This window comes from Hyla sarda, chromosome 3 (genome assembly GCF_029499605.1).
Source record: "Hyla sarda isolate aHylSar1 chromosome 3, aHylSar1.hap1, whole genome shotgun sequence".
NCBI classification, from domain to species: domain Eukaryota; kingdom Metazoa; phylum Chordata; class Amphibia; order Anura; family Hylidae; genus Hyla; species Hyla sarda.
Window position 1 is genome coordinate 322,445,158 of NC_079191.1, and position 27,795 is coordinate 322,472,952.

The 27,795-nt window shown below is 44.1% G+C and overlaps 1 protein-coding gene across 1 annotated transcript in view; it reads left to right on the forward strand.

Annotated features, from left to right (window-relative positions):
* Window positions 1-27,795, forward strand: part of ANAPC1 (anaphase promoting complex subunit 1) — a 142,581-nt gene that overhangs the window by 57,092 nt on the left and 57,694 nt on the right. Inside the window, exons 19-26 of the mRNA XM_056567206.1 lie at window positions 11,379-11,470; window positions 17,422-17,570; window positions 19,816-19,894; window positions 19,979-20,012; window positions 20,186-20,256; window positions 25,334-25,512; window positions 27,210-27,439; window positions 27,535-27,653. Coding sequence (XP_056423181.1) covers window positions 11,379-11,470; window positions 17,422-17,570; window positions 19,816-19,894; window positions 19,979-20,012; window positions 20,186-20,256; window positions 25,334-25,512; window positions 27,210-27,439; window positions 27,535-27,653 — 953 coding nt within the window. The remainder of the gene's footprint in view (window positions 1-11,378; window positions 11,471-17,421; window positions 17,571-19,815; window positions 19,895-19,978; window positions 20,013-20,185; window positions 20,257-25,333; window positions 25,513-27,209; window positions 27,440-27,534; window positions 27,654-27,795) is intronic.

Sequence of the window (27,795 nt, forward strand, 5' to 3'; positions counted from 1 at the left end):
CAGGCAGCGGGTCTCCGTTCGCACGTGGCCAACCACTGCTGTGCGGTGTGACGTCCTCTGGACGGGCACTCCAGCCCACTTCCTCCTATTATGTTGCGTTCTTTATTAGGCTGACCGGAGACCTACATTTTCAGGCAGTGGGTCTCCGGTCCCACGCGGCCGACCGGTTCTTTAGTGCAGGCACACCAGCCTGCTTACTGCTCTTAGCTGCCTCAGACGCAGTGTCCTGGCCGGGTTCGCTTCTCTGCTGCCGGAGACCCTCTGCAGCTGCCCCTTGTTAGTTTTCTTGGGGCAGCGGGTCTCTGGTCCCACACGGCCAGGAGCTTCCCCGACGCTGTACCTTTAACAGCCGCCGATCGTGCTTCTTCTAGAAGTTCTCTGCCCCCGTACCCCTTACAGTATGTGGCCGGCTCCGGGGGCGGTGTTTCCCAAGCGCCCCCTCCTTTCCGTCGGGCTGCGCTACCTAAAAAAAAAATATATATAAATAAATTTGACACTGTTCACTTAGACCATTTGGGGGGGTTTGGTGTCCTCTTGTTGCCATAAGTGGTATTTCATCCACGGCTAGTTCTCCAGATCCTCACATCTAGTGTGAGATCTCCTTGGAAGTGTCCATGCGTGGGCATCAGTTGCACCTGATCTCATAATGCCAGACTGTAGTCTCACCTGTCACTCATCTCTCAGATGCCGCGTCCACGGCTGGCACTCCGGTCCCCAAATGTTAGTGCAAGTTGTACACCCGTTGTCTACTATGGACTCATACCAGTAAGCCAGACAGTGGTCTGCGTGGTTTCCTCAGCTGCCTGTCACTCCTCACACAGCTGATGTCTCTGCAGCTAGAGTCTCCGGTACCCCGCTGCTGTGCGAGGTATCCGAAGGAGTGACCCGTTGTCTACTATGGACCCATAACAGTAAGCCAGACAGTGGTCTGCATGTTTTTCTCTGCCACCTGTCACTCACCACACAACTGGTGTATCTGCGGCTGGGGTTTCGGTACCCCACTGCTGTGCAGGGTATCCTATTCGGTGTAACGGAGGTTACAATACACGTCTCCTCAGCCTCCCCTGATCTCCCTGGGTGGCAGGGATACTATCCATGGCTCCTAGTCCTACCCGCCCTTCCACAGGCAACAGGAGGGGCACAGTGATCACCTATCTCCCTGTCCCCTTTTAGCCAGTGCCTGGAGGTGTACTTGTTCATCCAGACTGTTGTCAGCCTCCCATCTCTGGGCTGCCACGGGCATGGTCAGGTTTCCCGTACCTCACTGTTGTACAGAATCTGCATGAGGGTCCCTGCAGGTCCTTGGGACTGATGCCAGTCAGACAGACTTTCTTCTTTTGAATCCCCTGCACAGTCGCCCTTAAGTTTGGCCACACTCCTGTACCTCACTTTCCTTGGGAGGGATTGAAGGTGTGACCACGTGTGTTCGGTAATCCTATGCTAGTGAGCTAGACGGTTGTCTATATGGTTTACTACTATGTCGGGTCACCTACCATACACTTCCCACACCATGTGCGCAAGTTATGGTAACTCACTACCAAGGTGTAGCTCCGAGTGACACAATGCACCACATATTCGCAGGGTTTCCTCCTTTACCAGGTCCCTCTCTACCTGCCTACCGCTCTCTCTCGGCTTAAGGCTAGTAACCCTTTTTCGGTGTGTGGTTTCGAATGCGGGAACCGGGGTGGCCATGGTCCCTTTGCCAGATAGCCAGTTTGTGTCTGCATGGTTTTCTAATCCACCAGGCAACCTCCCCTATTCTTGCCGCTCCTGCAGCTGCTGTCCAGTGACTCATTTTCCATGTGAAGTTCCAAACAGAGTGGGACCTTTTATGCCTGTCTGTCAGAATGTGTCTGCATGTTTCCTTCCCACATATCTCCTTCATCTCTTGCGTCTGTGACAGAAGTCCTGGTGTCTGGCACCGTTAGGAGATGGGGTGTAGGCGTTTTCTGCAGGCTCTATGGTCTTTCACACAGCTGCACTCTGTTCCCCCTTCTTATGGACTCCCATTGGCCTGCTAGGGGCATGGTTGGGACACACCGTTGGGTGCTGAGCCTGTCTTCCATGCTGCCGGACTTTTGGATGTCTGCGGCTTCATTCGTTTCTGCAGCCTTGGTACCCCACTGCTATTGTGCGGAAACCATGTCTGTGTCCCTTCGTATGCTAGGCCACTCTGCACATGTAGAGCCAACCTTCCCTTCTTTTCAGTGGGGTGTGCCCCTGGCCTTCCTGTCATCTTGTTTCCACATGTCTTCGGCGGTTGAGCACCTCTGTTTTAGCATGGGACCTGAGGGGGCAATGCCGCCAGTTCAGCCCTCCCCTCTGCCTCCAGGTATCTGTCCTGGGTTCCTGTGTAGGGTGGCTTAGGCGCCGGCTCTGTTACCTTAGACAACGGCAAGGATGGCTATGTTGTCGCCATCTGGTCAAGGGTTTCACCACGTCGGGGTGTTCCTCCCAATGTTTTGGTTGCTGTGCGTTTGTGCTTCTTACTTGCATTTGTAGTCACATCTTTGTATCTTTTGTCCAGTACCAGTGTCCAAAATTCCGATCTCTCCTGGGACACGTATTAACTCCTCCAAACCTCGATATGTTGTTGCAAGGTTCCTGGGGGCTACGTCCACCCAGTACTTTGTCCCCTTGCCTTCGGGCGGCATTTCCCTGCTCCTATAGTTCCTGGCGCACTTTGACAATCCCCCTCCCACAGGGAGGACAGAGATCAGGGAGCTTGGCATGGTTGGTGCCTGAGTTTCTAGCATCCACCCTTTGTTTTCCCCTCCACTATATAGGTGGGGTACCTGGTTGGGCTCTTGTTCTCCTTGCTAAGAGCAATCGGCAGAGCTGTGCACTTGCAGCCTGGCTCTCGTCCTGTTTCTTGGTTCTCTACTGCTGCTCAGACAGACTTGGTATTCTTCTCTATTGGAGGAGTTAATGAACCCTTGTCTGGCTCGGCGACAGCCGGTCTAGCACGTCTGTTGTTTGGGTTCTACCATTGCTCTCCTCCTCCCTCGGTGCAGTCTTCTTGAGGGTGTGTTTCATTCTTCCCCTTGTCAGTGTCTGTTGTGCTACACTGATCTTCTGGAGTACCCTTTACTTTCCCCCTCCATTCCCGTCCTGACTAGATGTTACTTCGGAGTGCTGGGGTCCATGTCCGGCTAGTCGCCTTGTCTTGGACACTATCCTAGTATCATGTGGCATGCCTTCTTTTATGGGTCGGCCCTCCTCGTTCCTTGAGCCTTAGTGATGGTTGTGGTCTCAGGTAGGTTAGCTCCTCTGCCCGGTCTCCTCCGCATTCCCTTTTGTGGAGCGGTGTTTCTGTACCGCACTTCGTGTCTTGACACAGAAGTTTGTCACCCGGAGCGTTTCGCGGACGTTGGGTTTACCGACTCTACAGGTGTTCATCTTCCGCTGCTCTGGGATGCTCCTTTTAGCAGTTTATTCTTATGTGGACGTCTTCAAGCTGACCTGGGAGCTTCCAATTCCCATGTTGATTGCCCCGGTGTTCTGGGATGTCCCTTTTCAGGGCGTTGTGCTCTTTTATTTTTTGGTCCGTTATTACTGCCATCTCCTCCGGGGTCCAGGTACTTCCGAGATGGAGGGAGTTACGGTCATCCTGATCATGCTAGTCGTTGAGCTTATTTCGCGCGGGCCCCTGGGACAAGGATTTTGTGTCTGCAGCTGTTCAGGTCCTCTATTTACTGCACCAGGCCACTCTAGAGCCAGTTTCCATCTTTCTTTTTTTCCGTTGGCTTTCTGGTCTCCACCTCCGGTGCTCTCTTTTCTGCTCAGGCGTATGCTGTTCTCCCTGGCTTTTCTTCCGCCATGTTCTCTTGAATCGGTTGACTCTGGATGGGTTTCTCTTGTTGTTTCTTTTTCCATTTTTGTTCCCAGCCAGACTAGCCCTCTTTCTGGTTCTGTCTTCCTTGGAGTTGATTTCCTACCTCCTCCCGTAATGGTTCTGGCTCATCTGGCTTTCTAGTCGACCTTTTCTTGTCTCGCTATGTGGCCTGTGGGTCTAAAGTCTCTTCATAGGACGGTCTCGTCCTTTGGCGTCCTAGTCCATCTCCATGGCTGAGGGTTCTTCCGGGAGCTCAGTTTGTGGGCCTCGGTTGTCTGTGCCTGGGATCTTGTCCACAGACCATACGGTCGAGTGGGTTTGGTCTCTGGACTGATTCCCTTTCTCTACTGGTTGTTCTTCCCACCCTAGGGGACTGCTTTGGTACGTCCCATCAGTATAGGTGTCCACCAATGAAGAGCGACCAAGAAAAGGAGATTGTTTTTTTGTGCTCACCATAAAATCTCTTTCTATTAGCTTTCATTGGGGGCACTGCACCCACCCATTTCTTAATTTTTTTGTCCAGATACTCTTTTCCGGTTCTTGGGTTTTTCTCCGGGATTCTTTTCTAGGGTCCTTCGGACATATTTCTTTGTTGGCTTCTCCCACTGCTTTGTGACAAAACTAATTATCTCACTTCCAGTAGGCGGGTATATCCTGCCAGGGAGGAGCCAACTTTTTTTTCCTAGTGTCAGTTCCTTCTAGTGGCAAGAGCATATACCCATCAGTAGGACTGGGCGGTATACCGGTTCATACCGAATACCGAATTTTTTGGGCTGCACGATATGAATTTTCCCCCATACCGCAATACCGGTTGGGCCCCTTCCCTCTCGGGAATGTATTATCAGCCTAGCGCAGCGCTGTCCCCACATCGGGGAACTAACCCTATGTTACCCGCCAGCGCTGTTCTCACAGCTCAACCAATCACAGCTCAGCTTTCACTTAACCAGAGTTCGTTAGCTGAGCTATGATTGGTTGCTGTGGGAAAATCCTCCACTTTTTCTCTCACACAGTTTGATAAATCTGGGTCATAGAGAATAGAGCTCATACAGCGCATTGTAGAGGCTGTACAAGCTAGAGTACCATAATAACTACAAAGCAAGAATAAAATAAAATAAATAGCTTTTCACAGTCCATAGCCTTTAAAGACCATGTTAAACATAAAAACTTGATTTAAGCAATATGTAATTTTCTGATGACTCTTTCCCTTGAAATGAACATTTATGGGCGCACACACACCCCTTTGACGATGCAGCAATTCTTCATTTGTTGGTCGCTTCATTGAGGGACATAGGACCATGGGTATATGCTGTACCACTAAGAGGCGTTGACACTTGGGGAAAAAAAGTCACCTCCTCCCTGGCAGGATATACCCGCCCACCTGCCGTGAGGTAATCAGTTTTAGTTAGTGCCTGTAGGAGGCCAGACACAGGTCTGGTGCTTCCCAGACCTGGTCTTTTATTTTATTATTTTCTAGTTAGGAATGTTTAGTTAGATTTTTCCTTCTTTATCATTTTTTACAGGTTAAGGACGAAAGAGTATGGCGCTGCCTGATCTCCCGCATGCGACAAAGGGGCACGGTGCATAGAGTATGGGCTGTGCTTGTGCCTCAGCCGACGTCTGCTCATCCATAGCGCTATTCTATGCGCCTTTGGGCAGTTAGGTTGCAGCTGCCATACTGCTTATTAATTTAGATTTTAGTTTGCTGCGTGCCACTTTAATTGAACAAATCACGAAAGAGGTATCTCAGAGATACAAGACTCTTAGAAAAAGAAAAAAACTTTTGGATACACACCCAGCGCACACTCTCACCGCATGGTCTCAACGAAATGATTGAGTGTAATTTTTAATCAACTGAACTGTAGATTTCAGGGACTAGAGGATAAAGCATCATCATTAGGCACGTACATAGTTTATCCATGGTTCCCATACGGTCAAAAATTTCTCATGGGACCTGTCCGACCTGCTTGACAACTCCTCAAACCTACACAGTTGGTGGACCTTAGCTAACCACTCTGAGATAGAGGGTAGTGAGGTATTCAACCATTTAAGCGGAATCAGGGATTTGGCAGCAGCCAATAGGTGAGCAACGAGATGGTCTTTGTATGGGCGAAAGCCCGTGGTGGGTCTTCCAAGTAGTACAACATCAGGGGTCAGGGAAATAGGAGAAGCCACAATAGCATTTATTGTAGTTTCTAGATCTCTTCAGAATGTCTGAATGGCAGGGCAGGTCCACCAAATATGGGCGTGACTTCCCACCTGTGACCCACATCTCCAGCAGGAGTTGCTGGGCGACAATCCATGGGCGTGGAGGATTTCAGGGCTTCTATACACGAGGCGCCCCCCGCCGGTCTTTCTTTTTTCTCTTGCTTATTAATTTAGTCCACGAATGCGGCCCGTCCAAGCTCTGCCCTCCCTCTTTCTGCTTGGCAAAACTCAGTGAGCACTTTGGGTTCGGGACGGGGCGGCACGTCCCTGTGCAGTATGGAGGCATCCGCTTCTTCCTTATGGCGGCCTCCACTTGTTTGGGTGAAAGCTGCTATTCTATGCGGCACCGTACAGCGCTGCTTGTCTTGGTATTCCTCCGCCACTCAGGCAAGATGTCCTTCACTTCTTAGAGAGGTTTGGGGGAGGGGGGGGGGGCGTGCTTCCAGCAGCCCATACCTTAGTCCTGTGCTGCAGATCTTTCCAAAAAAAGAAAAAAAACCTTACTGGTCTCTTGACCATTGGAGTTTTTTGGGTACCCTCCTGTGGCTGAAATAGGTTTTGCCAGTGGGTTCCCTCTAGTGGCAACCACTTCCTATTACAGTTTAAATTTTTGTTTGCACTGCTCCAATCAGTTTAATATCGGATATTCTATATATTCAACATATTTTCGTCAGCAGGGTCCAATTTGGAACTTGCTTCCGTCGCCCTCTGCTGACCTATGACCCTGGTCTTGCCAGGCATCCCGTGTCCCTTCCCCTCCTCATGCATAAGGGTGTTTATTCACCACAGTTCCACGGTTCAGTCCTAAGTGAATTGGGCAGATGTGGCCCTCCATGTGGGTCGTATCTAAGGGGCTCAGGTGGCCTACAATGGGGTATTTGCAGAGATGCACACTCTGGTATGGCAGTCAGCATGGTCTGCCGCACAGCCCTTAATTTCCCCTGCAAGTTACCGGGAAACCAGTCGCTGCTCTGCCTGCTTTCCTCATCCGACGGTCACCCATGCTGTGTCTGCCGCATCTGCGGCTGGAGTTCCAGCACCCCACTGCCAGTGCAAGGTGGCAGAAGGGGTGACACTATAAGCAAAACGGACCCTCTGCAACATCCAACATCCACGGCTGCCGTCCGGCACTCCACTGTAAGTGAGAGTTGACCGATGTACAATGAACCCCCTAACACATCAATGGAGAGCGTGATGTCTGCCGCTTCCGCGGCTGCAGTTCTGGTACTCCACAATGAGTGAGAGTTCACCGATGTGTAATGGACCTTCTCTGGCATCCATGGAGAGCGTGATGCCTGCCGCCTCCCTGGCTGCAGTTCTGGTACTCCACTATGAGTGTGAGTTCACCGTGATATGGACCCTCTCCAGCAACCTTAGAGAGCACGATGTTCCACATCCGCGAGAGTGAGTGTTGACTGAGGCACAACAGACCCTCTACATAATCCATGTAATGCGTGCTGACTGCTACACCTGTGGCCAAAGTCTGGGTCCCCACTACCAGTGGGGAGGGCCTGGCGAGAAGGTCCTTGCAAGTCTAATGGACTTTTCAACATCAACATAGACCACGTTACCCAGCTTCAAAGGTGGAGTGACATTGGTCTCCAGGTGGTTTCTTCTATTATTGTTGCGCACCGTCAGGGGCTCCACTGGTTTTTCTTTACTGCCCACGCCATATCTGCTGCTCCAATTACTTTACCCTGCTATTTTTGCAAGGTAACTGACTCTGTGTCCTTGCATATGCATTGGACAATTTCTGGAAATAGCATCCACTTTATTGGGGCGTCTCATTGGACTTGTGGGTTCTTGCTGTTGCTCTTCTTCCACAGGTCTGCCAATTCTGTGCGGCTCATGCGCCACTGCTAGTACGCGGTGTCCTACAGAGGGGACCCTGTATATTCAAAGGCCTCATTCACCACAGGGCACCCTATGTGAGTATCTTCCTCCATTGCCCTTGGTGTCTGCTATAATTCTGCAGCAGGGAGGCTCAGTAGTTAGCACTTTTGCCTTGCAGCACTGGTGTCCGTGGTTCAGGCCTGCTGCTTCTCTCAGTAATTAGCCATTCCCTTAGGGGCCATATTCCACATGTTATCTGCGGTGGCTGACTTATCCTTGACCTTCTCCCTTCTAAAGGGATACAGTGGGAATTATATGTGCTCTCACTACAGTTCAACTCTCCGCAGGGTATTGCCCCCTCCCTCTTTTTTTTCTTGTTGGGGTACTGGCAATCCTTCCGGGGGCCTTGATATGGCTTCTCCTGTCCTCTGGGCTCCTTTCTTTCTTGGGAGTGGTGCCTACATAGGCAGAATCCTGGTGGTTCTCGAGTGGTTTTCATTTTTCCTACCATCACATTACTGTCTTCCTATGGTGGTAAGGGCGCTCTTGGTTTGGTGCCTGCCCTTACTCTACAGGAACCTCTCTGTATTGACTGTTTTCAAAAACTGCTGCCAATGGTTTTTCCGAGTTTCTTTGCCATTCCTGGTTGCGGAAAAACCATCCTTTCCCATGGGAAGGGTCAGTTTAACTGTACCAGACACTCTCCATGTCTTCATGTCTGATGCCTTATTGCTTCGGCTGGTTGGACATCTTAGCTGGGTCTCCTCTGTCTCTCTCTGTGTCCCCTGCCGGTGTTCTCCAGTCGGTTCGGACCGCTGGGATCCAATGCTTGTACACCCTTGTCCATTTCCTCCACGCCTGTGTCTGCGAGTGCTTGGCAGCCCAGTAGTAGCAATGCTTTTTCTCTCTCCCTTTTTCCCCACTGGGGTATTTCTCTCCCTTCCTGGTAACCCCAGACTATGTCAGGGCTTTCCCCTCCATATTCTGCCCCTCGGGGCCTTGTTACATTGGGCATCATCCCAGGCAGCCACGGCATGCCTCGTTTACCAGGGCGGCTTTCAGTGTTTTGGCCATGGCGGCAGAGGTTGTGGTCTCTGGCCTAGGTGGACCTCCTGTTATGATCTTCTCCATTTCCCTACTGGTAGCATTCTCTCTGAGTTGCACCTCTGCTTGTGGAGACTGGAGTGTCATCTTAGACTTTAGTTGCTAAGCCCCTATGGGTGTTGGGACCCTTAGTTCCCTCAGCCCTTTTCCTTAGGCCCAAGTACATCTGGTATTGTGGACGGCCCCTCTGATTTTTCTGGGATGCTCCTTCTACTTCTTCTTCACCGTACCTCTTGGCCATTTTGGGCTTATTCGCGGACCAGGTCCTCATCGTCCTGTTCCTCCCTGCTTGCAGGAATGCATCATTTTCTCTGATTCCGCTCTTCTGGCCCTGGGACGGTGGACGGTGGGTTGTCTTCAGTATGCTACATGCCTCCTGGAACGATTTTTGTGCAGTCTTTCCTTTCAGGCTTGGCAGCGGGTCTTACTTGGGCCTCTCAGGTGTTTGGCCGAGATCTTTCTCTTCTTGGCCATGTCTCATTTACTCAGCCGAATCTTTGCAATGAGTTTCTATCATTGCTCTTCTTTCTAAATGGTTATATGTATATACAGTGGTCCCTCAACATACGATGGTAATTCGTTCCAAACGACCCATCATTTGTCGAATCCATTGTATGTTGAGGGATCCGTGCAATGTAAAGTATAGGCAGCTGTACTTACCTGTCCCCACCGCTTCGCACCAGGTCCTCACCGCTCCCGCTGCTGTTCCAGGGGCTCCCGATGCTGTCCCGCTGCTCCAGTGTCGTCTTCGCGATCCTCCGGTGCCTTGCGCGTCTTTTGCAGGGTCCGGGCCTCGCTTTCTGGTGACGTTATTACGCTGCTGCGCCGGCGCGGCGTGCGTAGTGACGTAATAACTACGCCGGAAAGCAAGGCCCGGACCCTGGAGAAGATGTGCAAGACACCGTAGGATCCCGAAGTGGACCCGGAGCATCGGGAATAGGTAAGCGAACCTGCCCGGGATGCTTAAACTGCTATCCGACAGCAGCTTAAGCATTTTGCGCTGTCGGATAGCAGTTAATGCGATGGCCCCGACATATAAAAGGATCGTATGTCGATGCTGACATCGACATGCGATGGCCTCTGAGAGGCCATCGTATGTCGATTTTATCATATGTCGGTGCCATCGTAGGTCGGGGGGTTACTGTAATGTTATTATCTACATAATATATAAAATTACAAGTACACTTTAAAATTATTTGTTGAACTGAAGAAAAAAATAAAACACATTTTTACAACTTTTTTACAACTTTTTGTGGGTTTTGTTTCTAGTCATTACACTTTATGGCTAAAATGACATGTTGTATTTATTATGTAGGACAATATGATTGCTGTGATTCCGAATGTATAATTGTGATTTTCTGACCTCTATAACACTTTTATTTTTCAGTATATGGAGCTGGATAAGGACTTTGTGCCATGAACTGTAGTTTTGTGACCAAAAAAAAACTGCAATTCTGGACTTTTATTTACATTTATGCCAGGAAATCATACAATGATATAGAACAACCATACTAATTAAATGGAATCACTTTATTAAATAACTAAATACAAATCTATGTATCACATTCCCATCAGATTCGTGGAATCTTTTGAATGGACATAGCACTTCATTACAAGGGGCAGATAAATGCCAGACAGATATAGGTAGGCAAATCTGGTTCCTCATTGGTGTCTTCTGAGCTGTCCCTGGTTAGAACAATTGCTGGACACACTGCTTTCCATAGACAAAGCAGTAGTTAAAAATAAAAAATAATTTAAGAGGAAAAACCAAGAGCACAGAGAAAAAGGCTTTAGCTTAGGATGAACCCAATAGAGGGTGTGAATCTGTGTTTATCAATAAATACAATCAGGAAAAGATATTGTAGTAAGGTGGGAAAAATCTGTAACGGAACATATACCCATGAGGCTGTGTCCCCCAAAGAAGTCTCACTATTAACCTGTGCAGTACATGTACACAGGCTGGAGTAAAGGGAATCTGTCATCTGTGTCGCCCACACTAACCGGTTAGTATAGACTGGTAGTCCAGGTGAAACTAATGATAGTGATAATTGCCCATCCTCAAACTATGGTCCCCTTTGTCCGATATCCTCCTTATTCGGGAGGCAGGCTTAGCGCGGGAGCACACTGACATCACCACTGCTGCTTTCTCAAGCCTGCTCACAGTTAGGTCAAGTGAGGGGAGCGTTCTCCTGGAGCTGCCAAACAGGACCACACATCAGGGATAGGTAAGTATCATTATCATTAGTGTCGCCCGCACTACCATCAGGTTAGTGCGGGTGACACTGATGACAGATTCTGTTTAAGTTACACAGAAGCATCAATGTGGGGAGATAACAATTGGTATTTCTTCTTACAGATGTTCCACATTTAATTTATATATTCTTGTTTTTGTGGGTTTTAGGGATTTGAACTTGCCCTCTTATACCGATTTTTACTTCAGAGACTATCCAGCTCTTCTCAGGAACTCAGGTCAAACTTGTTGCATGGAGCCAAGTAAGTCTTTAAGCCTTCCATACAGTTTTGAAGCAATAGAATTGTAAGCTTTCTATGGTTAGTTGGATCATATGTCTGCACTAGGCAAGGCCTAGGTAAATAAAAATAGAAAATAGCAGGGTTTTTTTTTCCGGATGAAAAAATGGAGTATAGAACATGTTTTTATTATAATGATAAATAATATGTATTATAACATGGTTTTCAAACTACCGTATATACTCTAGTATAAGTCGAGTTTTTCAGCACGACTTTTCATGCTGAAAACGCCCCTCTCGGCTTATACTCGAGTGAACTCTCCGCATGTCAATCCTTCTCAGTGGTCTTCAACCTACAGACCTCCAGATGTTGCAAAACTACAACTGCCAGCATGCCTGGACAGCCATTGGCTGTCCGGGCATGCTGGGAGTTGTAGTTTTGAAACCTCCTGAGGTCCACAGTTTGAAGACCACTGCGGCTTTCGTCATCATCCAGACCCCCGTCATCACAACCCCCAACCCCCCCCCCCCCCTTCATCATCACCGCCCGCCTGTCAATCCCTTCATCAGTGGTCTTCAACCTGCGGAGCTCCAGATGTTGCAAAACTACAACTCCCAGCATGCCCGGAAAGCCAACGGCTGTCCGGGCATGCTGGGAGTTGTAGTTTTGAAACCTCTGGAGGTCTGCAGGTTGAGGACCACTGCTGCCTTCGTCATCATCCAGACATCCCCTTTAGTATTCTACTCAACTCCCCTCGGTGGGAAGGAAGGGTGAGCTGGTACGGGCCATCTATGCTGCAGGGATCGTCCGGAGGGTTAGTCGTTCCGGGCTGTCCATTTTCACCGGGGGGGCCCTCTTCTCCGCGCCCGGCTCCGGACTAGTGACGTTGCCTTGACGCGCATGAACGTCCCTGTGTGTCGTCGTCAAGGCACCGTCACTAGTCCGTGGCCGGGCCCGGAGTGCGGAGAAGAAGGCCCCCCGGTGAAACAGCTCAGAACGACTAACCCTCCCCACCGGACGGTCCCTGCAGCATAGATGGCCTGGACCAGCTCACCCTTCCTTCCCACCGAGGGGAGGTGAGTAGAAAACTAAAGGGGGTGATGACGAAGGCCGCAGTGGTCTTCAACCTGTGGACCTCCAGAGGTTTCAAAACTACAAATCCCAGCATGCCCGGTCCGCTGATGGCTGTCCGGGCATACTGGGAGTTGTAGTTTTGCAACATCTGGAGGTCCACAGGTTGAAGACCACTGATGAAGGGACAGGCGGTGATGATGAAAGGAGGGGGGGGGATGATGACATGGGGGGGATGATGTATTTCCCACCCTAGGCTTATAGTCGAGTCAATAACTTTTCCTGTGTTTTTGGGGTGAAATTAGGGGCCTCGGCTTATACTCGAGTATATACGGTATATAACATTTAGACCTTAATTAAAGAGTACCTGTCACCAAACTAAATTTTTAATATATTGTTCCCTCCTTATGTAATTATAAGACACTTTGCTATTTATTTGATGTTAAAATCAACCTTTTTATGTTTTTAATGTAATTATGCGCAAGTCAAACAGTTAGTATGGTCTCCTCCAGGCCTGGCAGGAGACCAAACTCAAGAAGTGCGTGCAGGGCATGGCGAGGCACAGCTCTCGCAGTTCCTGACATGGACAGAGGTATCAGCAGAGAGCACTGTGGTCAGACTGAAAAGAACTTCACAACTTCCTCTGTAGCATACAGCAGCTGATAAGTACTGGAATGATTTAAGATTTTTAAATAGAAGAAATGTATAAATCTCTTTAGCTTACTGGAGCAGGTTGATTTAAAGAAAAAACATTGTTTTGCACTGGAGTACCCCTTTAATATTCTCTCCCATCACAGAAATTTTTGCGTCTGGTAAATAGTTTTTTTTCTTTTCTTCCTCTCAGTAAAATGCACCAACATCCAGCATTTAAAATACTTTTAAATTTGTGAAACTACTCCTCTGCATTTTTTTAATGTTTTTTTTTTTTTTTTACTTTACTGGGAAAACCAAAAACGTAAAAATGGCAATTTTTTTTCATGGCTTCAAAATTTTTGGAAAATTTTACTTCTCTAATCTGCACTGGATGCTAAAAAAATAAACTTGTTTAGAGGTTATTAAACAACAAAAAAGCACCTTGGGATAATTATGTACAAGGTTTTAAAGGGGTTATCTAGCTCTGGTCCCCAGCTGGGATTGGTTTAAGAGAGTCAATTGTGCCTACTTGTTGGACCATAGAACAGTGGTCTCCAACCTGCGGACCTCCAGATGTTGCAAAACTACAACTCCCAGCATGCCCGGACAGCCTGGCTGTCCGGGCATGCTGGGAGTTGTAGTTTTGCAACATCTGGAGGTCCGCAGGTTGGAGACCACTGCCATAGAATATTGTTCTACAATTCCGTTTGTAGACTTCGGTAAATGCCACCAATTTGCCCATAAGAGCAGTAAAGAGTATTATGTGCGCTGGGCCAGTTTAATATGAATTTAGCTTCAGCTGATCTATAGCTATAGCTAATCTATAGAAAACATAGATTAGGACATTACATATGTAAATTCCTAATATTCGATGTATGTGACTGAACTATTGTTTTATTGAACCTATTTTAGTCTGTGTCCCATTACCTCATCTCACTATGCTGAAATCGAATTTTATTTTAATTCAAAGTACATATGAGCAACTGCTAGACACATTGGCTGTTACATTTACTTTCAGAATACCTGTTAGATCAATGTTTTCCCCTTAAAGGGGAAGTGTCACCATTTTATTTGTTTGAATAAATATATTTGTTAATTGCATTTCATTTATATATTATTTAGTTTTAGGACAATGTTGTTTTAGTGTTATTTATTAATAAAGTGTATACTGGGGGCTGCCATATTGTAGCCTCTTTGTGGTGTGTCACTTCACAACACTTACACAGTTGCTTTATGGCAGACACAAGGGCATAGGAAAGTAAAGACTGAGAAGGTCTCATAGAAAAGCATTGACTGCTTACTGCACATATGCAAAGTACAGGCTGTTGAAATGAAAGGGGGAGCCAGAGCCATTTTCTTGAAGTCCCTGAGGAACAGTGACCTATCAATGGCGCAGAGAGGTGGATGGGTAGTGTAGACCTCCTCACTGACACACACAGCTTTCCAAGGCCGCTGATCTGCTTAGTACTGAAACTTTTCTGGCCATTAAAGGGGCACTCCGGTGAAAACCTTTTTTTCTTTTAAATCAACTGGTGTCAGAAAGTTAAACATATTTGTAAATTACTAGAAAGAAAAAAGGGGGTATGTGCAGCTCACGGTTATAATACCTACCGAGGACAAACGGGTAATGCACCTACACCTATGATGCTAGTATAAAAAATAAAAGAGAAAGACAAAATACCCAGACCTCAAGGAAGGTGTAATAAATGAAATATATTGAACTAGAATTGAAAAACCAGGAATTGTGCTTCAATTATAATGAGAACATGTATTTTTATTAATATAGAATTATTAAAAATACCGCCTCACAAAGGGCCCTTTGTGAGAGGAGTAGAAGATATATATATATATATATATATATATATATATATATATATATATAATAATGTACATATAAAAACAAAGAATTAAAATTAATCACTGGCACGCTTATATATACAGTACTGCGTATAACTATTATTTCACTGCGATTCTGCTCAAAAGGTCTTTAGCAGTTCATAAAGATAGTTACAATTAGTTACAATTGTAGCCGGTCTCCTTTGTAAATCAATTGATACAAGATATTTGCAGATAACAGCCTTAATGGTATACAATGTTACCGGTCCTTAGGTGGAGAATGACAGCTCAGGCACCGCTGGTTTGTAGAAGCGCTGGCAGGCGCTGATGATATATTCTATAGTCGGTAGGCACTGGCTGATAATGGTTCCAGAGAGGTACACGCTGGCAAGCGTTGTTGGTAGCAGGTCAAGACTGCAACAGTGACCAGAGAAGAACCGCTCCTTGTAGCAGATGAAAGGAGTCTCGTGGTACTGGCGTGTGATGTCAGAATCGCCCGGGCTTAATGCGCCAGATCTCTTTTAGTGAATCCACCAGGTTGGTTATATCCAGCCTGGTGGATTCACTAAAAGAGATCTGGCGAATTAAGCCCGGGCGATTCTGACATCACACGCCAGTTTTCACCGGAGTACCCCTTTTAAGGAGCCTGGGAAAGCTATGTGTGGCAGTCATACCCTATGACTCATGGCCCTGTAATGATAACAGTCTGGCTGTCACACAAATGTGTCAGTACTACTACTAAGCAGATCACATGCCATTCAGGAGCCTGGGAAAGCTATGTGTGGCAGTCATACCCTATGACTCATGGCCCTGTAATGATAACAGTCTGGCTGTCACACAAATGTGTCAGTACTACTACTAAGCAGATCACGTGCCATTCAGGAGCCTGGGAAAGCTATGTGTGGCAGTCATACCCTATGACTCATGGCCCTGTAATGATAACAGTCTGGCTGTCACACAAATGTGTCAGTACTACTACTAAGCAGATCACATGCCATTCAGGAGCCTGGGAAAGCTATGTGTGGCAGTCATACCCTATGACTCATGGCCCTGTAATGATAACAGTCTGGCTGTCACACAAATGTGTCAGTACTACTACTAAGCAGATCACATGCCATTCAGGAGCCTGGGAAAACTGTGTGAGACATGCTCTGTTATCATTACACAGTGCATAACAGTAACACACAGCTTTACCAGGTTCCTTAATTATTATAAACGTTTGAGTACAAAGTATATCATGTGCCCTTCAGGAGCCTGGGAAAGCTGTGTGTGAGAGCTATGCTCAGTACAAAGTCTGCATGTGTGTCTGTACTTAGCGTGCGTGCGTCACTGACTAGGTCTGTCCCTTACTGAGTCACTGCAGGGGGAGATGTTTACACTAGACTGTGACATGGAATCGATCTGTTGAAAGGTCCTCCACTGGTATTGTAATATGCTGCATCTGCCGCAGATTCTTCCTATATATAATTATACCATTAAACTGTGGCAGCTGTACTTTACCACTGTTCAGTCACCAACAAGGTCTAAAGGGACATGTGAATGCTCCCTGGTGGGCTAGTGGGGTGGATCACCCACTTTTCCTATATAAAAACTTGTAAACATAATTTAAAAAAATTGCTGCATGCTCAATTGTACAAACTATTAAAATATAACATTATGTATCCCATACGGTAAATTACGTAAATGTAAAAAAGATACCAAACCACAGAATTGCAATTTTTATAATATCCCAGAAAAAAAGTTAAAAAGCAATTAAAAAGTCAGATCAATACCAAAATGGTACGATACAAAAAACAGATTATGGCGCAAAAAATTAGCCCTCATACAGCCTGGTATGCAAAATAAATAATAATAATAATAATGTAGAAACTACAGGGGTCAAAAATGGCAATTAAAAAAATTTGAAAAAGTTCTTATTTTTTTTTTTTTTAATTAGTAAAACATGACGGAAACTGTACGGATCTGGTATTGCTGTAATCAGGCGGCCTAAAGTATCAAAACAACATGTTAGCTCAACCACAAGGTAAATGGTGTAGAAAAGAAAACCACCAAATTTGCTAAATTATCTTTTCAATTTCACTTCACCGATTTTATATATATATATATATATATATATATATATATATATATATATATATACATTTTTTTTCCGGAGAATATGTTATTGAAAAATTTAAAGGCATCAGTATAGTAGGTAGTTATGGCTATTATAGGGCGAGGAAGAAAAAACGAGAGTGTAAAAGAGAAAATTGGCCCGGACAAGTGGATCCTCGTGAGGGACAAGTAGATTTTAGTCCCGTGCACTGCTTTAGTTGTTTAATTTGTAGTACTGTTTGTTTGCCACTGGAGGGCATACTCATTTAAGTGTGTTCTACTGCTGAATCTATAAGTAGTGGTATGCTTTAAATTTTTTCTCATCCATATGTTTTCTGCAGCTCAGATCGGTTTCATGAGTTACCCATCATTTTTTACTTCTGATCCTCCAAGTATCTATCATTGGCTGAGCTCTTGTCTTAAAGGAGAAAAACTGAGAGCTTTCCCATGTCTTCCTGGGATATGCGAGAGAAGCAAGCTTGTAGTACTGGTAAAAAAAATTCATATAATTTTTATATATTTAGAGTTGCTTTCTGATACATGAGTAGTGAGAAAAACTTGGTTAATTTAAAGGATTATTACTACTATTATGTCTATTATGTTATACAGTCATGGCCATAAATGTTGGCACCCCTGACATTTTTCAAGAAAATGAAGTATTTCCCAAAGAAAAGGATTGCAGTAACACATGTTTTGCTATACACATGTTTATTCCCTTTGTGTGTATTAAAACTAAAACAAAAAAGGGTGGAAAAAAGCAAATTGGACATAATTTCACACCAAACTCCAAAAATGGTCTGGACAAAATTATTGACACCCTTAACTTAATATTTAGTTGCACGCCCTTTGGAAAAAATAACTGAAATCAGTCGCTTCCTATAACCATCAATAAGCTTCTTACACCTCTCAGCCGAAATGTTGGACCACTCTTTCTTTGCAAACTGCTCCAGGTCTCTCTTATTGGAAGGGCGTCTTTTCCCAACAGCTTTTTGATGTATGTTTGGGGTCATTGTCCCTCTGGAAGACCCAAGATCACTGTAGGTACTGTGTTATTTTCTTTGTAGGCCTCATTCTGTTTTCAGTAAACAGTAGAATGATGTGCTTTACCAAAAAGCTCTATCTTGGTCTCATTTGTCCACAAGACATTTCCCAGAAGCATTTTGGCTTACTCAAGTTCATTTTGGCAAAATTTAGTCTTGCTTTTTTATGCCTGTGTCAACAGTGGGGTCCTCCTGGGTCTCCTGCCATAGCAGTTTCATTTAATTTAAATGTCAACGGATAGTTCACGCTGGCACTGATGCTCCCCTGAGCCTGCAGGACAACTTGAATATCTTTGGAACTTGTTTGAGGCTGCTTATCCACCATCCGGACTATCCTGCGTTGTCACCTTTCATAAATTTTTCTCTTCCGTCCAATTTTTCTCTTCCATTCTCTTCCATCCATCCATCCATCCAGGGAGATTAGCTACAGTGCCATGGGTTGCAAACTTCTTGATAATGTTGTGCACTGTGGACAAAGGTCTAGATTTCTGGAGATGGACTTCTTGAGATTGTTGATATTTTTCCACAATTTTGGTTCTCAAGTCCTCAGACAGTTCTCTTCTCCTCTTTCTGTGGTCCATGCCTAGTGTAGCACACAGACACACAATGCAAAGACTAAGTGAACTTCTCTCCTTTTTATCTGCTTTCAGGTGTGATTTTTATATTGCCCACACCTGTTATTTGCCCCAGGTGAGTTTAAAGGAGCATCACATACTTGAAACAATCTTATTTTTCCCCAGTTTTGAAAGGGTGTCAATTTTGAACAGCCCATTTTTTGAGTTTTGTGTGACGTTATGTCCAATTTGCTTTTTTCCTCCCAATACACACTAAGGGAATAAACATGTAAAGAGCAAAACATGTGTTATTGCAATCCTTTCTGTGAGAAAAATACTTCATTTCCTAGAAAAATATCAGGGGTGCCGACATTTACGGCCATGACTGTATGATAAATCATAAACATTAACATTTAAGCTTTGACATGCGTTTGAATCATTTTTCCTGTGTCATTTAGTATATCTAGCCGATTGTTCCTACATGTGTTCTAAATAGCGAGAAGGATGGATAAGCCTCTAGCAGACTCCACTGATGGTGGATTACCTCTTAGAGAACATAAGGATTGGGCATGTGAAATCCAACATGCTTGATCTTTCTTTTATACAACATCATGTCTGAGGGCAAGGTCAGGAGACCACCATACACATTAGACAGTCAGCCAATTCAACGGCAATTGCTGGGTCTGGCTAACTTTTTAATGTGTAGAGGGTTTTATGACACCTTTATGAACCAGTCATGAAATTTTACCAGATATAACGAGTGGCAATGCATTATGTATGGTAAAATCTTCTTCAGCACCATCCTCTAGGGATGTTTCTGCCCACAGGGATGGTGAGGATATAAAGTCTCGCCCACCAGCCTCGTAAGTAGTCCTTTGGGCGGGGAGCTATACTTTCCTAGTCCTATTTGCTGCATTGTAATCCTGCCACTTAGCGTGATGGACAGCCAGTGTCACTACTCTGCTCAATAAGCAGACAGAGCAGAACGATGGGTGCGGGCCGTTGCTTACCTAGCAGCCATTGAGATATAAATCATGCTGTGTCTTATTCATATGTACATCTCTGTCTATAAAATAACTTGATACTGAAATCTCAAGTATTTTCTTATTATTTGCTTTCTATGCCCCCTATTGTGTTTCAGAGTTTTGCATTGTATATTCTTGGTGATGAGAATGCGGTTACAAATGGGACATCAAAGTACCTGTCCAAAATAACAGCAGGTAAAACGCTCACTTGTTGACAATTGTTTTATCTAGCTATATCTAAGTGTAATCTGGATAAAAAGGGAGAAATTTGTCTTTCAGGGCAAAGAAAACAGCAACTTGAAGACGACAGACGGTGAGAACTAAAAGGGCTTTCAAATAGCTAATGGTTGTATAAAATAGGATTTACCTAGCCATTTCTATTCTGAAGCTTGAAATTTCCTGTGTTAATTATTTTTGGCATAATAACTGTGTTACCTACATTAGTTTTAAGCCTGTCGATAATGTTGCGGTCTTTTTATACTCTAGGCATAGCTTAAAGCCAATTCCAACTGTATCAAGCCTTTCAGAAAAGCTGGTGGTGTGGATGACTGACATAGGTAAGCAGTTGAACTTCAATCAAAATATGGTTACTTAACCCCTTAAGGACGCAGGGTTTTTCTGTTTTTGCATTTTCATTTTTTTTCTCATCACCTTCTAAAAATCATAACTCTTTAAATTTTGCACATAAAATTCCATATGATGGCTTATTTTTTGCACCACCAATTCTAATTTCCAGTGACATCAAAAAATCCACAGCGAAATGGAAAAAAAAATAATTGTGCGACAAAATTGAAGAAACATGCCATTTTGAAACTTATGTGTGCTTCCGTTTCTACGCAGTGCAGACAGCAAATCTGCTATTAGTCGCTTCTGACCGACTAAAAGCAGGGATAGAAGGGGTGGCACCCCTGCCACCTATCTCCTATCCCTTCAGGGGGCCCTGGGGTGTCTTTGACACCCCCGATCCTCCTTATTTTCCGGGTCACCATCGACCTGTATGACCCGAAATTGCCAACAATTCACACCGGCGATTTGCGTCGATCGCCGAAATGGGATGGGGGGGGGGGGGGTTTATCAGGACCCCCCTTGGCTTCTGCACAGGATGCCTGCTGAATGATTTCAGTAGGCATCCCAGTACAGGTACGCCCTTGGTCCTTAAGTACCAGCGAGCAAGGGTGTACCCATACGCCTGTGGTCCTTAAGGGGATAAACCCCATTTGACTATATGAGAGCTTTCATATTGAAGCTGGCACAGGTGATAAGCTTTGTGCAATACCTACACTAGTTGTTTTTACCATGATTCGTACAGTTTACTTTGACCACAATCTTACAGTCAATACACACATATGTTAAGTGTATACAAGTAAATTTTACATTATTTTCCTTTTAATCACCCTAAGATTGTAGTATAACAAAGATGCAAAAAGCACATGCTGATCATGTTAAATTTTTTCTTAAGTGGTGAAAAATCTACATGCTTCGGTTGCTATTCACTGGTGCTTGAATAACTTAAAGGAATATTCCTGTTATAACTTACCATACTGCTTTTTTTTTTTATCACTGGAATACCCCTTTAACCATTGCAGTTGCCACTTCAAAACCCACTGTTTTAGCCCTTTGACTCTTGGGACAATTGCCATAACTTTTAGATTTTTAGAATACAAAACGACAACACATACAGAATTCTTTGCACACTCAAACTAGATACATGAGTGGGTACTTGATCTAAGAAAAACATGCTGATGTAAATTAATGTATGTAAACACTATACATTTGTAAAGAGAAGTCATGATAAATGAGTACTTAATTTACTTGTAAAAGTAATTAATAAACACATGGAGACAATGAAGGCTAATGCAAAAATCTTACATTGGTGCATAGGAACAGTTATCTTGTGTGGAAAAAAACCAAAACAAAAATCACTCGTCCCCTACATATTTGCCATCGCTATTTAAAGGAACTAAAAATGTATTTCTTACATACACAATTGTGTGCTGTAAATGCATACATGTAGTCAGTCACAAATTAATAAGAACAGATCTATCCAGCACTTCTGAAGTGCTGGATGAATATTCTCTTATTGTTAAGTTGTATAAACGCAGCCAGGTATGAATCTGTGCACTTCATCTATTGAGGTGAGCCGGTTCTCTTTCATTATAAGTCACTGACGAATATACTTGTGTAGAAGTAGAAAAAGGGAGGCCCAGAAAAGGCGCCTTGTGCATTACCCTAGGAGACAACAAAAATCTCCCCACAAAGTGGGAGTGGATGGGGGGTCTATGAAATGGCCGCTCACCTGGAGTGTATTTTAAATATGCATATAACCTCAATCAGAGGTACAAGGGAAATCCACGCAGGTCTCAGGATGAATTCGGATGGAAATCCTGTAGTCATACTGGATAAGGCATGAAAAGGTGACCTTCTTGCAGGCGCTCAGGTGTCCAGGAACTACAACCTAATGTGGGGGAACTATGCTGACAACCTAATGTGGGGGGAACTATGCTGACAACCTAATGTGGGGGAACTATGCTGAAAACCTAATGTGGGGAACTGCTGACAACCTAATGTGGGGGGAACTATGCTGCCTACGTAGTGTGGGGGATCTATGCTGCCTACCTAGTGTGGGGGAACTATGCTGACAACCTAGTGTGGGGGAACAATGGTAAGGTACCGTATCGCTGTGGAGGGGTAGTCTTATACGGCTAGTATATTCCAAACACTATTTTAACTGTAAAAGTTGGGGGTCGTCTTATATGCTGGAAAATACGGTATATGTCCACAGGCAAATCGTTATATTACTGTCTTCCCCCACTAGTACCATTCTGCTTATACAAACGAGCTGCTAACTTGCTCTGCACTGTATTGAACGCAGGGACTCGTTCCCTAGTGATGCATCCTTAGTAAGCCTCAAGCCGCTCCTCTGCTCTGTTTACAATCAGAGCCGCAGCATGCTGCCTTTGTTTCCATGTCGTGGAGCACACCGCAGTCGCGGAGAATATGCGCATCAAGCCTCCTTTCTACCTTCACACCGGACAGAAATGAAAAAGCTTTACCTCTTGCAACATATTTAAGAGACTTTTTCATAGTTATAGTGGTATCTATTTATGTACAGCTAGCATATTATATACTAATTTAGGATATTGATTTTATCTGTCATCTTATACTCTTGTGTTTGTTACTTTGACCTCTGTTCCTGCCACCATTTTGATTTTCAGTCATTGTGTGTATAAAAGGCCCATTTGTTTGGCGTACTGTTATCAATCTGTCAATCTGAAGAAGGGGTTTGTACACTCCAAAATGCGTTATTGCTGCCTTATTACAATAAACCTGAACTTTAATTCACTTCCATGACTTGGTTGTGAGATTCCTCTGGACACCTGAGTGCCTGCACAAAGGTCACCTTTTCTTGCCTCATCCAGAATGTCTTATACTGTGAGCTTCTGCCATTGTCATAAGATTTTTATTTTGTATGGTATACTGTAAACAATAACTAACCGTGTAATTAACTCAGATTGGTTAAGTATATGACTGAAGAGATAAGAGCTGCTGTACATAGTGTTTTCACAATGTGAAAAGATTCCAGAAAATGCTTATGAGTTTTTAACTTTAGTGCTGGATTGGTAGTTTGAAATTAAAGGAACTGTCTGGTGAAAGAAACAACCTTTGTATGGTGTCATAAAGTACGGTATTATAAAGCAATTTAGTAATATAATGTTATTTTCCAGACTGCAAAGATCTCTCCATATCAGCTGAGCTGTCTTCCTTTTAGCTGTCTGTCAAACTCTCTGAATGCAGACTACTGCCTCCTCCCCTCCTGATTGCTCAAGGAGAGCATATATCTCAATTATAAAGCTGAACTCATATTACTGCTCATTGCATTTTAAGACAGAAGAAATCTTTTTTCAGTCATAGTAGTTTCCCTCAGAACCATCTCACTGCTGTCTTAAAGTGGTATTCCAGGCAAAAACTTTTTTTTATATATCAACTGGCTCCGGAAAGTTAAACAGATTTGTAAATTACTTCTATTAAAAAATCTTAATCCTTCCAATAGTTATTAGCTTCTGAAGTTTTCTGTCTAACTGCTTAATGATGATGTCACGTCCCGGGAGCTGTGCAGTTCCTATGGGGATATTCTCCCATCATGCACAGCTCCCGGGACGTGACATCATCATTAAGCAGTTAGACAGAAAACTTCAGAAGCTAATAACTATTGGAAGGATTAAGATTTTTTAATAGAAGTAATCTACAAATCTATTTAACTTTCCGGAGCCAGTTGATATATAAAAAAAAAGTTTTGGCCTGGAATACCCCTTTAAAGAGGACCTGTAGCCTCCTAGATATCATGTCTTATAATACCCCCTGAAAGCTTAGGGTTCCCTTATTCTAGGTGTGTTTTTTTTTTACATTTTTTTAATCCCCTTCCCCCCTTTGTGAGATAAGCAGGTTTTTGTACCCATCTGTCTGTCAGCGAATCCGTCAGATGGGCATACCCTTCATTACAATACTGTGTGCTGATGCCGCAGTGAGGAGCAATGATTTGTGTATGGGTTTTGCTGTTGCCGTATGTGTGATCTCAGGCATCAGGTTGTTATGAAATTTTGTAAGTGTAGGGGATGATGTGAGTAGTACCCACAGAATCCTTTGCTCTTCATATCCTCCATGTTGTTTCAGCTCCTCAGACTAGTGATCCTGTCAAACAGTTTTGTGCTGAAAGAGTCTTGTAGTGTCGAGGCTGTGGGTCCTTGCAGCTGTGTAGAGCAGAGCAATGGCTGTGCACTAAAATGTACCCAATGTGAGCTCTGTACTGCCAGGACTTGAGAATAATTTGTAGTGTAAAGGCCCGGCAGTACAGTACTAATGTTGTGTACAGCCCATCACTGCAGCATCTGCACACACAGTATTGTAATGAAGAGTATGGTGTACAAAAACCTTCATATCTAGGGAATGGGGTGGACGAATGAATAAAATATAAAACACCCATAGTCTCGTCACCCTAAGCTTTCAGGAGTCATAAAAAATCAAAATGTCTGGCCATGTCCTCTTTAAAATCTAATGAGCAGTAATATAAACTCTCTTTTTTCATATCAATGGTTACACCATGAGCAGACAGGGCAGCCTGTGGGGGACGTCACAGCTATAAGGGAGACAGCTCAGCTAATACATTAAAGATTTCTGCACTATGGATAATAACAATCTATTAGTAAGTTGCGTTTATATACTTCTTACCACCATAGACAGGTTGTTGTTGTTTTTTTTTTGCCAGACAACTCTGTATTTTAATCACTAAATACATTGATGTTCTTTTCTACACACAATAACCAGTCCATTATTTTTCAAGCCTAGTATGATGTAGATATTATTGTGTATGGTGTTCTGAATCTATTTGTGACAATCCCGCACCTGAGGTGTAGAAGTAAAGAGTCAGTTTAATACTTTTTTCTGGTACTTCATAATGGATACTCATTGCTACATGTGTCTATTGGATATTGATTTTGATATTTATTATCATTTTTAGGTTTTGGGTTATAGTGTGCTTTCATTTTGAGTTTTGCTGTTTTTCTAGTCATGAGTATACAAATACAAAGTCATGAGTATGTTTGACATAGTCAAAGTTACGATGTTCTATTTTGTAAGGATTTTCTCTACAAGATTTGGAGTCCATTCCATTTGGAGTTGCGCTTCCAATTCGACATGCCATCTATCAGTGTCGACAAGAACCTGCCTCTGACTGGCCAGAACCAGTTTGCCTTCTTATTGGACGTCAGGACCTTTCCAAGCAAGCCTGTCAAGGGAACTTTCCACAAGCCAAATCTGTGAGTGCTTTTATGATTGGAGTCCTCTATTTATGTCCAGAGTGCATTTACAATACTGACAACTACTACAGAAATAAATTGAGGCAAAATTATTTTGCAGTGTAATATAATGTATTTTGAATTGACAGCTGGTTACGCGGTTAGTGTTTAATATTTTAAAACTCAAAGTTAAACTCATGGAAAGTTTAGTGCACTTTACACAGATTACAGCATTATGAAGGCAGTGACAAACTACATTACTTGTTTGTTTATGGATGCATATTCTTGTATCTTTATATCCAGGCCTTCAGACCTCTTGCTTTGCCATATAACAGAACAGTGTTGTAAAGAGGCTCTTCAAGGTTGTGATACAGTGATAACTCAACTTACAATGGCCTCAACATACAATAGTTTCAACATGCAACGGTCTTTTCTGGACCATCGTAAGTTGAAACCAGACTCAACATACAATGTACAGACAGTCCAGATCTGTGAAACGTGTCAATGACTGGAAGAACCGACCAATCAAAATGGGCATTCACTGGTACAACCCTGTATTACTGAAGCGTATGCACTGACTTGTGTCTGATAGCTCCCCCTACAGTACAGAGAGGTATTACATGTTCTGTACACTTTACTTGTACCAGGGTTAGCTGCTCCTTTGGGCACCAGGTGAGGACGACTCCATTACTTTTTTAGGACATTGTGTGTACTGCACAGGACCCTGAAGAAGCTCCTGTCCTCTACATAGACCAGTGCTTCCCAAGCAGGGTGCCCCCAGCTGTTGCAAAACTACAACTCCCAGCATGCCCCGGACAGCCTTTGGCTGTCCGGGCATGCTGGGAGTTGTAGTTTGGCATAGACAGTGATTTACAGCTCCCAGCCTTTAGAACCAATTACCAGGTTTCCATTGAGTTCTGGTCTCAACATACAATGGTTTCAACATACAATGGTCATCCCAGAACCAATTAATATTGTAACTTGAGGGACCACTGTATTTGTTTACCTCAATAATTAAACAAGTAGATGGCACTAGAGTCACCAGTTCTGTTAATCATTTGCACAGTAATGTAAGTTGCCGTTCTGAAGAAAATGGCTTCTTGTTTCCTCCAGATACAGTGCTATACGTGGCTGGTATTGCAGTGCAATTTTATTGAAGTGAATGAGGCTGAGGAGCAATACAGCAAATGAGTTTTAGACTGGCTATGGTTCTCTTTCTAATTTTTGGATAGAAGCAGCCATGCTTTTCTATCTCTGTACATTACCTTTAACATATCACTGTTATTAAAAAAAAAAAAAAAAAAACTTTGACATGTTGACCAGACATGACAAAAGTTTAGATCGCACCAGGTCTTACTTCTGAGACCTGTTTAGATTGCAAGTTACAGTTTGGTGAAGTGTGTGTCGGAGCGCGTTTTTTTCCTCCAGCTGTTCCCTGCATAAGTGTGCGAAGTGAAAACGTCAGGTAGAGCTACCGGCCGCTGACTGAAGAGCGCAGATGCCTACATCACAGGGTTATGATTTGCGATTGCAGCAGGTCACAAAAATGAGACCCCATGTTATCTAAACTTTTGGCTTGTCTGGACAACATGTCAAAAGTTTATTCAAATAACAGTAACATTAAAAGGCAGAGCTTTCTTAATATATAAAAAAATCACTATAGCTCCTATATAGCGTGAAGTCATTTTACCCCTGGTACCTGAAATTTCTGTTTTCAGTCGCCTACAACTCCGGTTCCGTCTGCAGAAGTTCCTCCTGCAGGGGAGGCAGAAGAAGAAGATGATGGGATGAATGACTTAAACCAAGAAGTGATGTCATTAATCTGGAGTGAGGACCTGAGAGTGCAGGAAGTTCGGAGACTTCTTCAGAGTTCCCATCCAGTGCGTGTAAATGTTGTTCAGATGCCAGAAGTGAGTGATCATGAATATATAGAAGAGAAAGAGAACAGGTAATGGTGTATACTAAGTGTATAGCTTTGTCCCATCCTCAAAGTTAGATTCTATTAAATAATGAAGTTAACCTATACATTTTCATATCTAATAGACTGTTACAACTGTGCCAGAGGACCATGGCATTACCTGTTGGCCGAGGGATGTTCACTTTATTCTCCCATCATCCAGTTCCTACAGAACCACTTCCCATAACAAAACTGAACCTCACAGGTAATTTTGCTTCTTGGATTCTTTTTATCTGAATTGTGAATAGTGTCTGCTAACACTATATGGATATGCTGTATACGCAATCCGTGTGTGCTTGTGTGTAACTATGTTTTTTTGTATTTGAATAGTCCTGAGACTTGATGCT